The sequence below is a fragment of the Mauremys mutica genome, unplaced genomic scaffold (genome assembly GCF_020497125.1).
Source record: "Mauremys mutica isolate MM-2020 ecotype Southern unplaced genomic scaffold, ASM2049712v1 000486F_np12_subseq_109042:145066_obj, whole genome shotgun sequence".
Lineage (NCBI taxonomy): Eukaryota > Metazoa > Chordata > Testudines > Geoemydidae > Mauremys > Mauremys mutica.
In genome coordinates, this window is record NW_025422975.1 from 2,100 (window position 1) to 14,622 (window position 12,523).

The 12,523-nt window shown below is 48.4% G+C and overlaps 1 protein-coding gene across 1 annotated transcript; it reads right to left on the bottom strand.

Moving 5' to 3' along the window:
* Nucleotides 1-921: 921 nt before the first annotated feature.
* Nucleotides 922-8,271, bottom strand: LOC123357288 (natural killer cell receptor 2B4-like; the record flags this gene model as incomplete). The annotated part of the gene is made up of 5 exons (XM_045000574.1): nt 7,956-8,271; nt 7,569-7,865; nt 4,055-4,165; nt 3,154-3,227; nt 922-987 (listed from the first exon to the last, which is right to left on the bottom strand). Coding segments are annotated over exons 1-5 (858 nt in total), but the record flags the coding sequence as incomplete, so codon positions are not given.
* Nucleotides 8,272-12,523: the final 4,252 nt, after the last annotated feature.

Genomic DNA, 12,523 nt, shown 5'->3' on the forward strand with positions numbered 1-12,523 from the left:
ATAATGGTCTCGCTCAGTTCACCACTGGGGAGGCCTCAGCTGGAGTATTGTGTCCAGTTCTGGTGCCGCACTTTAGGAAAGATGTGGACAAGCTGGAGGGAAAGTCCAGAGGAAAGTGACAAAAATGATAAGAGATTTAGAAAACCTGACCTATAAAAAGTTAAAACAAAACTAGGCAGGATTAGTCCTGAGAAAAGAAGGGACCTGATAAGTCTTCAACTCTGTTAAGGGCTGTTAGAGAGGACGGGGTCAATGGTTCTCCGTGTCCACTGAAGGTAGAGCAAGTAGTAACAGGCTTAATCTGCAGCAAGGGAGATCCCAGTCTCTGTCTCATATAGAACTATCGTGAAGGTATTTTATGGAGCAGTGATGTGAGGAACCCATAGGTCTACACCTGCAAGATATTTCCCTTTAGTAGTTAGCATAAGGCTTGGAGGCCTAAGCATAAGTGAGTTACCCAACAGTAACCCTGAGCTATCGGGGAACTGAGAATATTGTGTTTAGGGGATTTGGGGTGTGGAAACCCTAGGAACAGGAACAGAAACCAGCTGTGGATATTTTATGATAGGAACATTTAGGTGAGTGCAGGGCCGCCCAGAGGATTCAGGGGGCCTGGGGTCTTTGGCGGCAGGAGGCTCCCGCCGCCGAATTGCCGCCGAAGACCTGGCACTTTGGCGGCGGGTCCTGGGGTGGAAGGACCCCCGCCGTCGAAGACCTGCCGAAGACCCGCCCCGGGACTCACCGCCGAAGTGCCGGAATGGAGCAATGTCAATTTATACCAATAGAGGATCTGGTCCCACAGGCCTGAGAGGTGACTCCTTTCATCCATACACCTGTCCATGGAGTAGCTTGATGTAAAACAAAACCTATGGTTTGAACCAGCAGAGTGAACCTGGGTTGGGAGGACCACTGGGCACTTACTTGTGGGTTGGAGTTGATCTCAGTGTAGATGGTGTTTCCTACAATTCTGCTCTGGGCATTTCCATTCTGTACAGGGGGAAAACAACAACTGGGTTATCTTAGTCATGGGGAAAAAATAAGGGATTTAATTTCCTTCCTGTCTCTTCAGTCAGAATCACTGGCTCAACTGCTGAGAGAATAAAATTCAACCACCCTTTGGGGCCAGATCCAAGGTGCAATGAAATCAACAGGAACCATTCCACCGACTTCAATGAGCTCGGAATCAGGTTGCTACAGGATGATGGACCCATGCACGACAAGCAGCGCTGGGGGACTGCAAAGAAGTCATGCCGAAAAAATTGATTAGCTTTTTAAAACACAGATACAAGATAATTGGATGGTGAGATTTCAGTAGAATTAATCTCTTTGGGGTTTCATAAGCCATTGGATACCATCTCTCCTTAAAGCTAAACTCACAAAGCCAAGACATACAGTGTGGATAGGCCACAGTGGTGCAGACTAAAAACTGACCAGTCATGGCACTCAGTCATGACAACCTTTCCACAGGCAAACATGCCCTCCAGATAGCTTGTTTGGAAGGCAGCAGCACATTTGCTTATTTGGTCAGGCCGTCAGCAATCACTCTGATAAATCTGTGGTCACCCAGAACGTCTCAGTAACAGCAGGGATAGAGCTCAGAGCAGTACAGGGCCTATGACACACAGGTGAGTTCTGATTCCAGTCAGTAGACGACAGTGGTGTATATACACATTAACTAAGTGTTACACCTCTGATTTTTATGCTGCTTTTTATACATTAAATATCTGTACTTTTATTATGAAAAACCCATTGCTCATCTGACATTAGCTCCGCTTATCCAAGAAACTCAGAGAAGTGAAACATAACAAAACAAGAAAGAAGAGACGAATACAGGGAAAGTATTTTAAGACTGCGGCAGCTCCAAATGAGTTCCAGGGGGCAGCAGGGGGATCAGAAATCAGAAAGGGAGTGGCTATGCCCAAAACTGGCCAGAAGGTGGCAGGAGGTGGTTATGAATGAATCCTGCATGCTGCTAGACATTCCATTGACCTGTCTGGAAAATATATTTCTTATTTCAGCTCTTACAACAAGCGTATTTCTATAGCACTTCTATTCTGCAGGACTGCAAAGCAATGTACACACTACACACAGGGTTTTACTTCCCCCATCCCTGCAAGGCAGCCCCCTCTGGGGTAGAACATGGCAGCTGCTTAACAGCTACACAGCAACACAAGTGTTTAGATGGGAAGTAAAGAATGCCTGTGGCATTTGAAACTTCAGAGGGAATTTAGGCAGGTAAATTATAGTCACCCCAACTGCATCCACACCCCAGGGGAAATGGCACTGGAGTGGGAATCAGGAGACTTAGGTGTCACTCCCAGCTTTGACCGTGAGCAAGTCTTTCCCCCACTTGGTGTCTCAGTTTTCCCATCCATAAGATGGGGGTAATGATCTTGACCAGACTTCATAAAGCATGTTGTGATCCACAGCTAAACAGCAGCAACAGAAGTGCTAAGTTACATATTATTACATGGGGCTTTATAGGGCATTAGCGCAGAAGTCTCTGTTTTCCCCTTGTTCTTGTGTTGAGACAGGGACGCTCAATGAAAGTGAAAGGTGACAAATTCAAAGCCAATAAAAGGAACTAGTTTTCCAGTTAACGCATAATTAGACTGTGGAACTCACTCCCACAGGATGTCATTGAGGCCAAGAAGCGAGTAAGAGTTGAAGAGGGATGGGAGACATTTATATGGAGAACAAGGATATTCAGAGTTATAAAAATTAATGCAAACAGAATTTTGGAAGGGATAAAAACCTCATTCTTCAGGGCTTAAACTAATCCCAGACTATTAGGGGTGAAAATGAGGCATTCCATGATAGCTGGTTATGCCACACCTGCCTAGAGAAGGGTTCTTCCCCCTTCCAGAGGCATCTGGTGCTGGTCACTATCACAGATGTGATACTGGACCAGAGGGGCCTGGGTCTGATCCAGTCTGGCAATTCCCATGTTCCTAGGGACGGTTTTCTAGCTGATCTGGGTGGGAAGGCTGTCAGTGATAGCGTTCTTTATGGAAAAGCAGGGCAGCGCTCCACAAGACTCACTCTCTGCTATAGATTTCAGCCTTTGCCATCATTAAGCCGGGCGAGCTGTAACAATACTGCCCTGGCCTTGTCTACAAAGGGGGAAAACAAAGGGATTCCCTCAGGACTCACTGCATTTCCTCTGGAGCGGGAGCCCTCCACTTCCTCATAGATGGTGAAGGGCGAGTCACTGTCTTTGGAGGAGCCTTTGAAGAGACAGAACAAAGCGACTTGTGCAAGAGACCCCATCGCATCCCAGTCTCAGGGTGAAAGTTACCCCAGACAAAGCCCTCTGCTCAGGGTTGCACAGGGTGTGGGCCGCTTGCCACTAACAGATCACCCTCAGCCCTGATGCTTCCCAGCCAGCCACCCACCCTGGTCCCAGTGATCTTAGCATTTCCTCTAAGACTCTTGGCCTCCTACCGCAGCATCAGGTTCCAGACTGCAGTGCAGTAAATCAGGACAAGCATTTAAAAATCTATAGACACGAGGCAGTTTCAGGGGGTTACTATGGGTTTACTGGGCCAATTTCTCATGTCTGATTCATAGATTTTCAGTCCAAAATGGAGTCAGAGGTCCAGTGTGACCATCTGGCCTGACCTCCACTGTAACAGGTGTCAGCAGGGAGGACTGATGGTGCATAGACAGCTCTCGCATGTGGCTCTCATCTTAGGGCTAGTCTACACTTACCTGCCGAGTCGACACGGTGAGTTCGACTTCTCGGAGTTTGAACTATCGCGTCTAATCTGGACGCGATAGTTCGAACTCCCCGCGCGCTCCGGTCGACTCCGGTACTCCACCACTGCAAACGGCGGTGGCGGAGTCGACCTCGGAGCCGCGGACTTCGATCCCGCGGCGTCTGGATGGGTAAGTAGTTCGAACTAGGGTACTTCGAGTTCAGCTACGCTATTCACGTAGCTGAACTTGCGTACCCTAGTTCGACCCCGCTTCTTAGTGTAGACCTCCCCTTAGTGGTTTTCATGACCTGAAAGTGACATTTCTCTACTGGTTGAGCTTCTTTTTAACCACTTACTTCGCTTTTTCCGATGCTTGCAGAGGAAGATGAGGGCAAGCGCCATGAGCAGAAGCAGCAGCCCCAGACCTGCAGCAACAATTGCCCACAGTGGGACTTTCTGAAAAAAGTCTGTAAGAGAGAAAGGTGAAAAGCCGAGCGAGCTCTCGTTACACTGCAGAATGCCAGAGCCTTTCCTGACCTTTATTCTCCACCCTACTTTATAGCATTTTTATGATGGGCTAGTTAATGGGCAGTAGATCAATTGTCATAGAGCCCAACAGACTGCTGAAAAATATTGCCAACCACTGGTATTCAATAAAATCATAAGTTAGGGTTACAAAATCCATCTTGGTTTTTTTCTTTTATTTGCCCTCTGGTTTCCAATCCTCTAGAGTTCACTTGGGTCATATTTTCAGGTTTGTCTCCCAAACCCACTGATGGCTAGAAACTTACTTTAAAAAAAAAAAAAAAGAAAACTGAGGGTCTCACCTTGTCACCTGAGTCCAGGAGTTGGAGCTTTAATGAAAATGCTTAAGGTCGTAAGACCTGCAACAAAATCACAAGAGCTTGCAACACTAGCCTATGGCCTATAACCATCTGTAACACCTTCTACAGATGTGCTCATACACATACTACTCATATCCTTAGCATGCTACTGGCCAAATGCAGCGGCAAGGCTGTCCAATCTAATCACTGGGACCCAATTCAGAGACTTTTAGCAAAAAATAAAACAAACAAACAAAAAACCACCAAAATTTTTAAATAAAAAACCCCAACAAAATAGACTTTTTGACATCAGTCTGTTTACTCACCCAAAATACTCCCTACTATGGCTTATACAGGCCAGGTTCCTCTAGGTAAGGTGACATTTTCTCATCAGCCCTACAACTCTCACTCTCTTGCTCAGCAGGAGTCAGGAGTTTTATAAAGGGTTTTCCTACCCAGAGTCCATTGCAGAGAAAGGAAGTCCCTCCCCTGTTTCTCTGGGTGATTGCCAGTTTGGCTAGCCAATCAGTTCTCTTTCCCTCACTTCTAGTTCTATAGGGACATCACCCACAATGCTTGCGACTAGAGTGGGTAACAAATGTTTCATTGAAAAGATTTCACCAAAAAATGGCATTTTTTGAAGGAAAAAAACCATAGATTTCAGTGAAATTTTATCAAAATGCTTCATTTTTCCTCCAATGTCAAAACATGTCACTTTCAGAATGAAATGTTCTGCTTTTCATTCTGAAACAAATTTCTGTTTAAAGTTGAAACGGTCAAATAGGGCACAATGTTCTCAGCTGACTGAAATGAAATGTTTTGATCGACCTAAGATGCAACTTTTAAAATTTCATTTGGGAGGGAAATTTCAATTTTGTTTTGCTTTGTTCCACTGGGGCTCTGTAGGTGTTACCTCAATTATAATTATAGCAAAGAGACACTCCCCGAAGAGCTCATAATCGAGAGAAATAATGGCAGGTCTGTTCCCTTGAACAGCACCACTAGTTTCCTGAGGTCGCCCTTCCTACTACTGAACTAGCTTAACCCTCCTTAGCCCCCCAGAGCACTGCGCCAAACCCTCCCTTCCAAACACCATACCGCGCAAGCCCCCGCCCCCCCCCAGCACCGCGCTGCCCGACGCCCCCGCCCCTCCGAGCGCCATGCCACCTGAAGTCCAATCCCCCAAGCACCGCGCTGCCCCAAGCCCCGTCCCTGAGCGCCGCACGGACAAAACAAAAAAAACCAACCCTCCAGCGCTGCCCTAACGAACCAAAAAAAAAAAAAAAAGAGTGCCACCCCTCCCCAAGGTGCCGCCCCAAGGACGTGCTTGGTCGGTTGGTGCCTGGAGCCGGCCCTGCTTACAAACCTCCAGTGATGGGGATTTCACAACCTCCCTGGAAGCCTGTTCCAGGGCTTAACTATCCTTAGAGCTAGAAAGTGTCTCCTAATATCTAACCTAAACCTCTTTTGCTGCAGATTAAGCCCATTGCTTCTTGCGCTACCTTCGATGATCACGGAGAACAATTGATCACAGTCCTCTTTATAACAGCCCTGCACATATTTAAAGACGGCTGTCAGGCCTCACATCTTTTCTCAAGACTAAACAAGCCCAGTGTGTATTTAATCTTTCCTCACAGATCAGATTGTTTAAACCTTTTGTCATTTTTGTTGCTCTCCTCTGAACCCTCTGCAGTTTGTCCCCCTCTTTCTTAAAATGTGGCGCCCAGACCTGGACACAGGATTCCAGCTGAGGCCTCACCAGTGCTTGGTAAAGTGGGACAATGACCTCTGGTGTCTTACCTATGATGCTCCTGTTAATTCACCCCAGAAAGACATTAGCCCTTTTGGTAACTGCATCACATTGTCGAAGAAAAACTAAGTTCTCGCTTTTTGTTTGGGTGCAGCAAAATCAAATACTTTATTACTTTCTCTAGTGATCACAAGAGGGAGAGAGTGTCATAGGAAACTGGGTTGCCCCTTGTCCCGGATGGATCTCTCTCAATTAGTAAACAATCATAGCAATCATTTATACCTTTGTTACAGACAATGGCTAGCAATCCTGGAGACGCTGAAGGAAAACATTTGCATTTGTTTATACATAAGCCTATTCGCTATCTTATTTGTCTTCAATACTAGAACAGAAAACAAGACTGCAGTTTACAAGGTCGTAATGACTTTTCACACAATTCACTCTGTACCACATTATCTTACAGCATATCACAGCCTAACTCCTGCTAAATTAGCTAACATACATTAAGATCCCTTCAAACCTTTATTAATTAATTCTTGGCCTCCACAACATTATTGACTCATTCAATTTGTGATCCACTGTAACCCCCAGATCCTTTTCAGTAGCACTACTCCCTAGCCAGTGGTTTTACTTGCAAACCTGTGCAGACTGCGTGTCCCTTGCACTGGGAACAGAAGATAGTCTGAGGTTTGTGGTGGTCCTTCACATGTGTTTTGACCAAAAATTGGGTTTTTTTTGTTTAAATAAAATATTTTTATCAAGAGCATCTGCTTCTGGTGGAAAATTTTGAATTTTGTGGGGGAAAAAAACCCACAAAAATAAAAAAACATGGGCTTTGGCCAAAAATGTTCAGGTTTTGACTTGTTGATGGAAAGTCTAAATGTTGTGTGGAAAATTAAGATTAAAACAATTTTGTTGTTATTTTGTGTAAATTTTCTCCATGTTCAGGGTGGGGGGGAGAAATGTTTCCCAGCAAGCTCTACCTATCCCACAATCCCTGCCTCACTTCCCAGCTGCCTCTGCCTTGTGTGACAGTAGGCAAGTCACAACACTGCTCTGTGCCTCAGTTTTCCCAGTTGTAAGATAAGGGTGAGGCTACTGCCCTCTTTTGTGAAGTGCTTGGAGATTTCCAGCTGAAACATGCTATATAAGAGCTATTAGTCAAACAGAGAACGAGCCGGAGTATTGGAAACACACCAGAACCACTGAAACCTAGACCCAGAGCCCCATGCATTGCAAATGCTAAGTTGCAGAAGACACTAAATCCAAACATTTATTCTACTGAGGACTATTTACCTGTGGCTGGGGAGTCGCACAATGGTTTGACATCTGCAGTGTCTGCGGCCCAGCTGGCTCGGTTACTAGCGTTACATCTGTAGAAGACGTCACTGCTGTCTGTATTAATCACTACGTGCAGCAGGGATTGGCTCCTAGGGAGCTGATGGTCCCTCTCAGATGGGATCCAGGACGTGCCTCGGGACCAGCTGTAGGTGACTCTGTCAGCGCCAGGCACCGAGCAGGACAGGGTAACGTTGCACTGGCCGAGTTCCGGGTGGACAGAGAGCACCGTGAGGTTTGGCTGCCGCACTCGGTCTGAAAGGAGAGACCCTGGTGAGAGATGCTGAGGAAGGCAGCTGCCGTCAGTGACACACACTAGGGGAAAATGTGATCTTTGCTACTCACCAAACACAGAGACACGGAACTTTGTGATGTCTCCACAGCCTCCTCCAATGTCAATTCTCAAGGTATAGAGGCCACCGTCTGACTTCTTAACGGGATCAATCTGCAGTGAGAGATTCTCAGGGTGGAAAGTTACTCTGTTGATAAAATGTGGAGATGACCCAAGGTCAGCGGGTTCCCCTTTATTAAATGTTACAATCCGATACCTCTCTGCTGAGTCTAGTGTCACCTCCCAGGTGATTTCTGCCCAAGGCTCCGGCAGTTTCACTGGCTGTAACTGAACCGATTCCTCTGCAGTTGCAGCCACTTCCATTTCTTTGCAACCTGGGGGGTTCAAAAATACAAAGAGCAGGTGAGTGAAGGGTTAACTGGATCCCGAGTTTGTCAGGAAAACATGGGATAAAACAGGATCACTTCCTGGCCTGGTGTAGGTGGGTGGAATTTAGTGCTGGTGAAAGGTGCTGAGCTGATCAGCCTGGAGTCCTCTATTAAACAACAGAGTGGCTGCACCCCAGGCTCCCCTGACTGGGAATGGTTGGGTCATTACACTCCTCACACCTTCTATGGGTCATCTCAATTATCACTTCCAAAAGTTTTTTTCCTCCTGCTGACGATAGCTCATCTCAATTGATTAGACTCTTCCTGTTGGTATGCATACTTCCACCTTTTCATGTTCTCTGTATGTATAAATATCTTCTGTCTGTGTGTTCCATTCTATGCATCCGAAGAAGTGACCTGTAGCCCACGAAAGCTTATGCTGAAATAAATTTGTTAGTCTCTAAGGGTATGTCTACACTACCAGAGAAGTTCGATTCTACTTAAATCGAATTTGTGGAACCGATATTACAAACTCGAACGTGTGTATCCACACTAAGGACAGTATTTCGACTTTGTGAGTCCACAGTAACGGGGCTGGCGTCGACATTGGAAGCAGTGCACTGTGGGCCGCTATCCCACAGTTCCCGCAGTCCCCGCTGCCCATTGGAATTCTGGGTAGAGCCCCCAATGCCTGCTGGGGGAAAAAATGTGTCGAGGGTGGTTTTGGGTAACTGTCATCATTCAACCGTCTCTCCCGCCCTCCCTCCCTGAAAGCGCCGGCGGGAAATCAGTTCGCGCACTTTTCTGGTGAGTGACAGCGCGGACGCCACAGCACTGCGAGCATGGAGCCCGCTGCGATCATCGCTGCACTTATGGCCGTTGTCAACTCCTCGCACCTTATCGTCCACCTCTTCCACAGTCAGCTGCTGAGAAATCGGGTGAGGAGGCTCCGGCAGCACGGTGAGGACATGAAGTCTCAGAGTGGCACAGACCTCTCAGAAAGCATGGGATCCCGCGCCGTGGAGATCATGGTGGCAATGGGTCATGTTCATGCTGTGGAACGGCGATTCTGGGCCCGGGAAACAAGCACGGACTGGTGGGACCGCCTAGTGCTGCAGGTCTGGGATGAATCACAGTGGCTGCAAAACTTCAGGATGCGTAAGGGCACTTTCCTTGAACTCTGTGAGTTGCTGTCCCCTGCCCTGAAGCGCAAGGACACCCAGATGCGAGCAGCCCTGACTGTGCAGAAGCGAGTGGCCATAGCCCTCTGGAAACTTGCAATGCCAGACAGCTACCGGTCAGTAGCGAACCACTTTGGCGTGGGCAAATCTACCGTGGGGGTTGCTGTGATGCAAGTAGCCCACGCAATCATTAAGGTACTGCTCTCAAAGGTAGTGACCCTGGGAAACGTCCAGGTCGTCATAGATGGCTTCGCCGCGATGGGATTCCCAAACTGCGGTGGGGCTATAGATGGAACTCACATCCCTATCCTGGGACCGGACCACCAGGCCAGCCAGTATTTTAACTGAAAGGGCCACTTTTCAATGGTGTTGCAAGCACTGGTGGACCATAGGGGAGGTTTTACCAACCTCAACGTCAGATGGCCGGGCAAGGTTCATGACGCGCGTGTTTTCAGGAACTCTGGTCTGTTTAGACGCCTTCAGGAAGGTAGTTTCTTCCCGGACCACAAAATAACTGTTGGGGATGTGGAGATGCCTATAGTGATCCTCGGGGACCCAGCCTACCCGCTAATGCCCTGGCTTATGAAGCCCTATACAGGTGCCATGGACAGTGACAAAGAACTCTTCAACTACCGGCTGAGCAAGTGCAGAATGGTGGTGGAGTGTGCTTTTGGACATCTCAAGGGGAGATGGAGAAGCTTACTGACTCGCTCGGATCTCAGCGAAACCAATATCCCCATTGTTATTGCAGCTTGCTGTGTGCTCCACAATCTCTGTGAGAGCAACGGGGAGACCTTTATGGCGGGATGGGAGGTTGAGGCAAATAGCCTGGCTGCTGATTACGCCCAGCCAGACAGCCGTGCGATTAGAAGAGCCCAGCGGGAAGCGCTGTGCATCCGGGAGGCTTTGAAAGTTGGGTTCCTCAGCGAGCAGGGTAACCTGTGACTATTAAGTTTGTTTACAGAGAAGCTGAACCTGCCCCTGTTTCTTTACCCAGTTACTGTTGACTATCCTCTGCAGTTACATACCCCGTTTCCCCCGATCCCCCCTTCCAACATATGTTTAAAAATAAAAGACATGGAACTTTGTTAATTAACACCGTTTTCTTTATTACTGATTTCGCGGTAAAGGGTTGAAACTGGGACGCAGACTGTGGTGGGTAGGGTGTTTAGTGATGTAAAGACTGCTTCTAAACTCGAGGAATGACAGGCTCCTGCTCCTGGAGCGGTCCGCAGTGGCGGACTGGTTGTTTCAACGGAGCCTGCCACCCCTCCTTTTCGAGACTCTGTGTGTGGGGGCTATGTAACTTTGTGGCGGGGGAGGACGGTTACAGATCAGCTGCTGCGTGGCTCTGTGATCCAGGATAAGGACCGCTGCATAAGATCTCTAACCACCCTCCCCCGCCACAAAGTCACATAGCACCCCCAAAACAGAACATGAAAACCACCTCCCAGACTGACCAGGGTGCCTAGTGACTGCACTGTGTGTGTGACCTGCTGCTGAACCTGCCCCCATGTCTGTACCCTGGTAAAGGTGACTGTCCTGTCCAATTACCAACCCCCTTCCCCCCCTTCAAACACAGTCTCCTCTAAAAGAACATGACAGAAACAGTAATTAACAGGTATTTTTTATCATCAACTAGACAGTTAGGGGATTAAACTGGGACGGGGGCTTAGGTGAGGCGGGAAGGAAAGGACTTATCAAAATTTAGGGAATGAGAGCCTTCTTGTACTTGAGCACTCTGCAGGGGTGGAGTGACAGTTTTCACGGCCCCTGCCGCCCCTCCTTCTTGTTATTTTGGGTGAGGGGGGTATGGGACTTTGTGGCGGGGGAGGGCGGTTGCAGATACAGTGCAGTGGGGCTCTGTCCTCCTGCCTCCGGTCCTGCAGAACATTCACAAGGCGCCGGAGCGTGTCCGTTTGCTCCCTCATTAGTCCAAGCAGCGTTTGAGTCGCCTGCTGGTCTTCCTGCCGCCACCTGTCCTCCCGTTCGCTGTGTGAGCGCTGGTACTGCGACATGTTCTCCCTTCACTGGGTCTGCTGGGCCACCTCGGCTCGGGAGCAGCCCATAAGTTCTGAGAACATCTCGTCCCGTGTCCTTTTCTTTCGCCGCCTAATCTGCGCCAGCCTCTGTGAGGGGGATGCCGGGGTAGGTCGGGAGACAGTCGCAGCTGTGTGATGGGAAAAAGGGAGTGAATTCCTTACAAAGATACATTTTTGCGAACAATGAACATAGTCTAGTCTGTCGCTGTGAACAAGACCATGCACAGCACCTCTCTCATGCGCACTCAGGACAAGTTCGAATTTTCGGCCTTCGCATTCAGTGCCTGGGGTCTTGCAGTGGAGATCAGACAAGCGGGGCAGGACAGCAGAATTCGTGGAGCAGGCAGACATGGTAAGCCGTAGACTTTTGGCTGCTTAAAACTTAATTTATAGCAGTGCCCTCCTGTCACGGTCAAAGCAATGCTCCTAGCGTTGGCCAGTTCCTGCTGCCGGCAATCGGGAAAGCATGAACTCTGCCCCTGTCCCGCCTCCACCGCGTGGCTGTAAACTGCCGGTTACAGTTATGTAAAGGAACAGGCAAGCAGTCCCAATACTAACATTCCCCTAATTCAAAGCAGGTCACCATGAGCGACATCACCCTGCTGAGGATCAGTGAGACAGATAAAGCCCGCATGCTGCGTGAAAGCCAGCAAAAACCAGGGCCCTATGCCGCCATGCTCTGCGAGGCAATGATACCACAGTACCTGAGGATAGCCTGGCGCGGAAAAGTGTGCTACCATGGAGGACGCAATAAGGCCGCTTTCCCCAGGAACCTCATGTGGAGGCTTTTCGATTACCTCCAGGAGAGCTTCGTGGAGATCTCCCATGAGGATTTCTGTTCTATCCCCATTCTTTTCAGATAGTTAATATTCCTGTTCTGTTAAAAATAAATGTTTACATGTTTAAAGCACTTACCGACTGATCCTTCCCCTGATTCAGGGTCCGGGTTAACGGCCGGGGAGAGTTGATAGGGGATCTCTGTGAGGGTGATGAACAGATCCTGGCTATTGGGGAAATCAGCGTTGTAAGC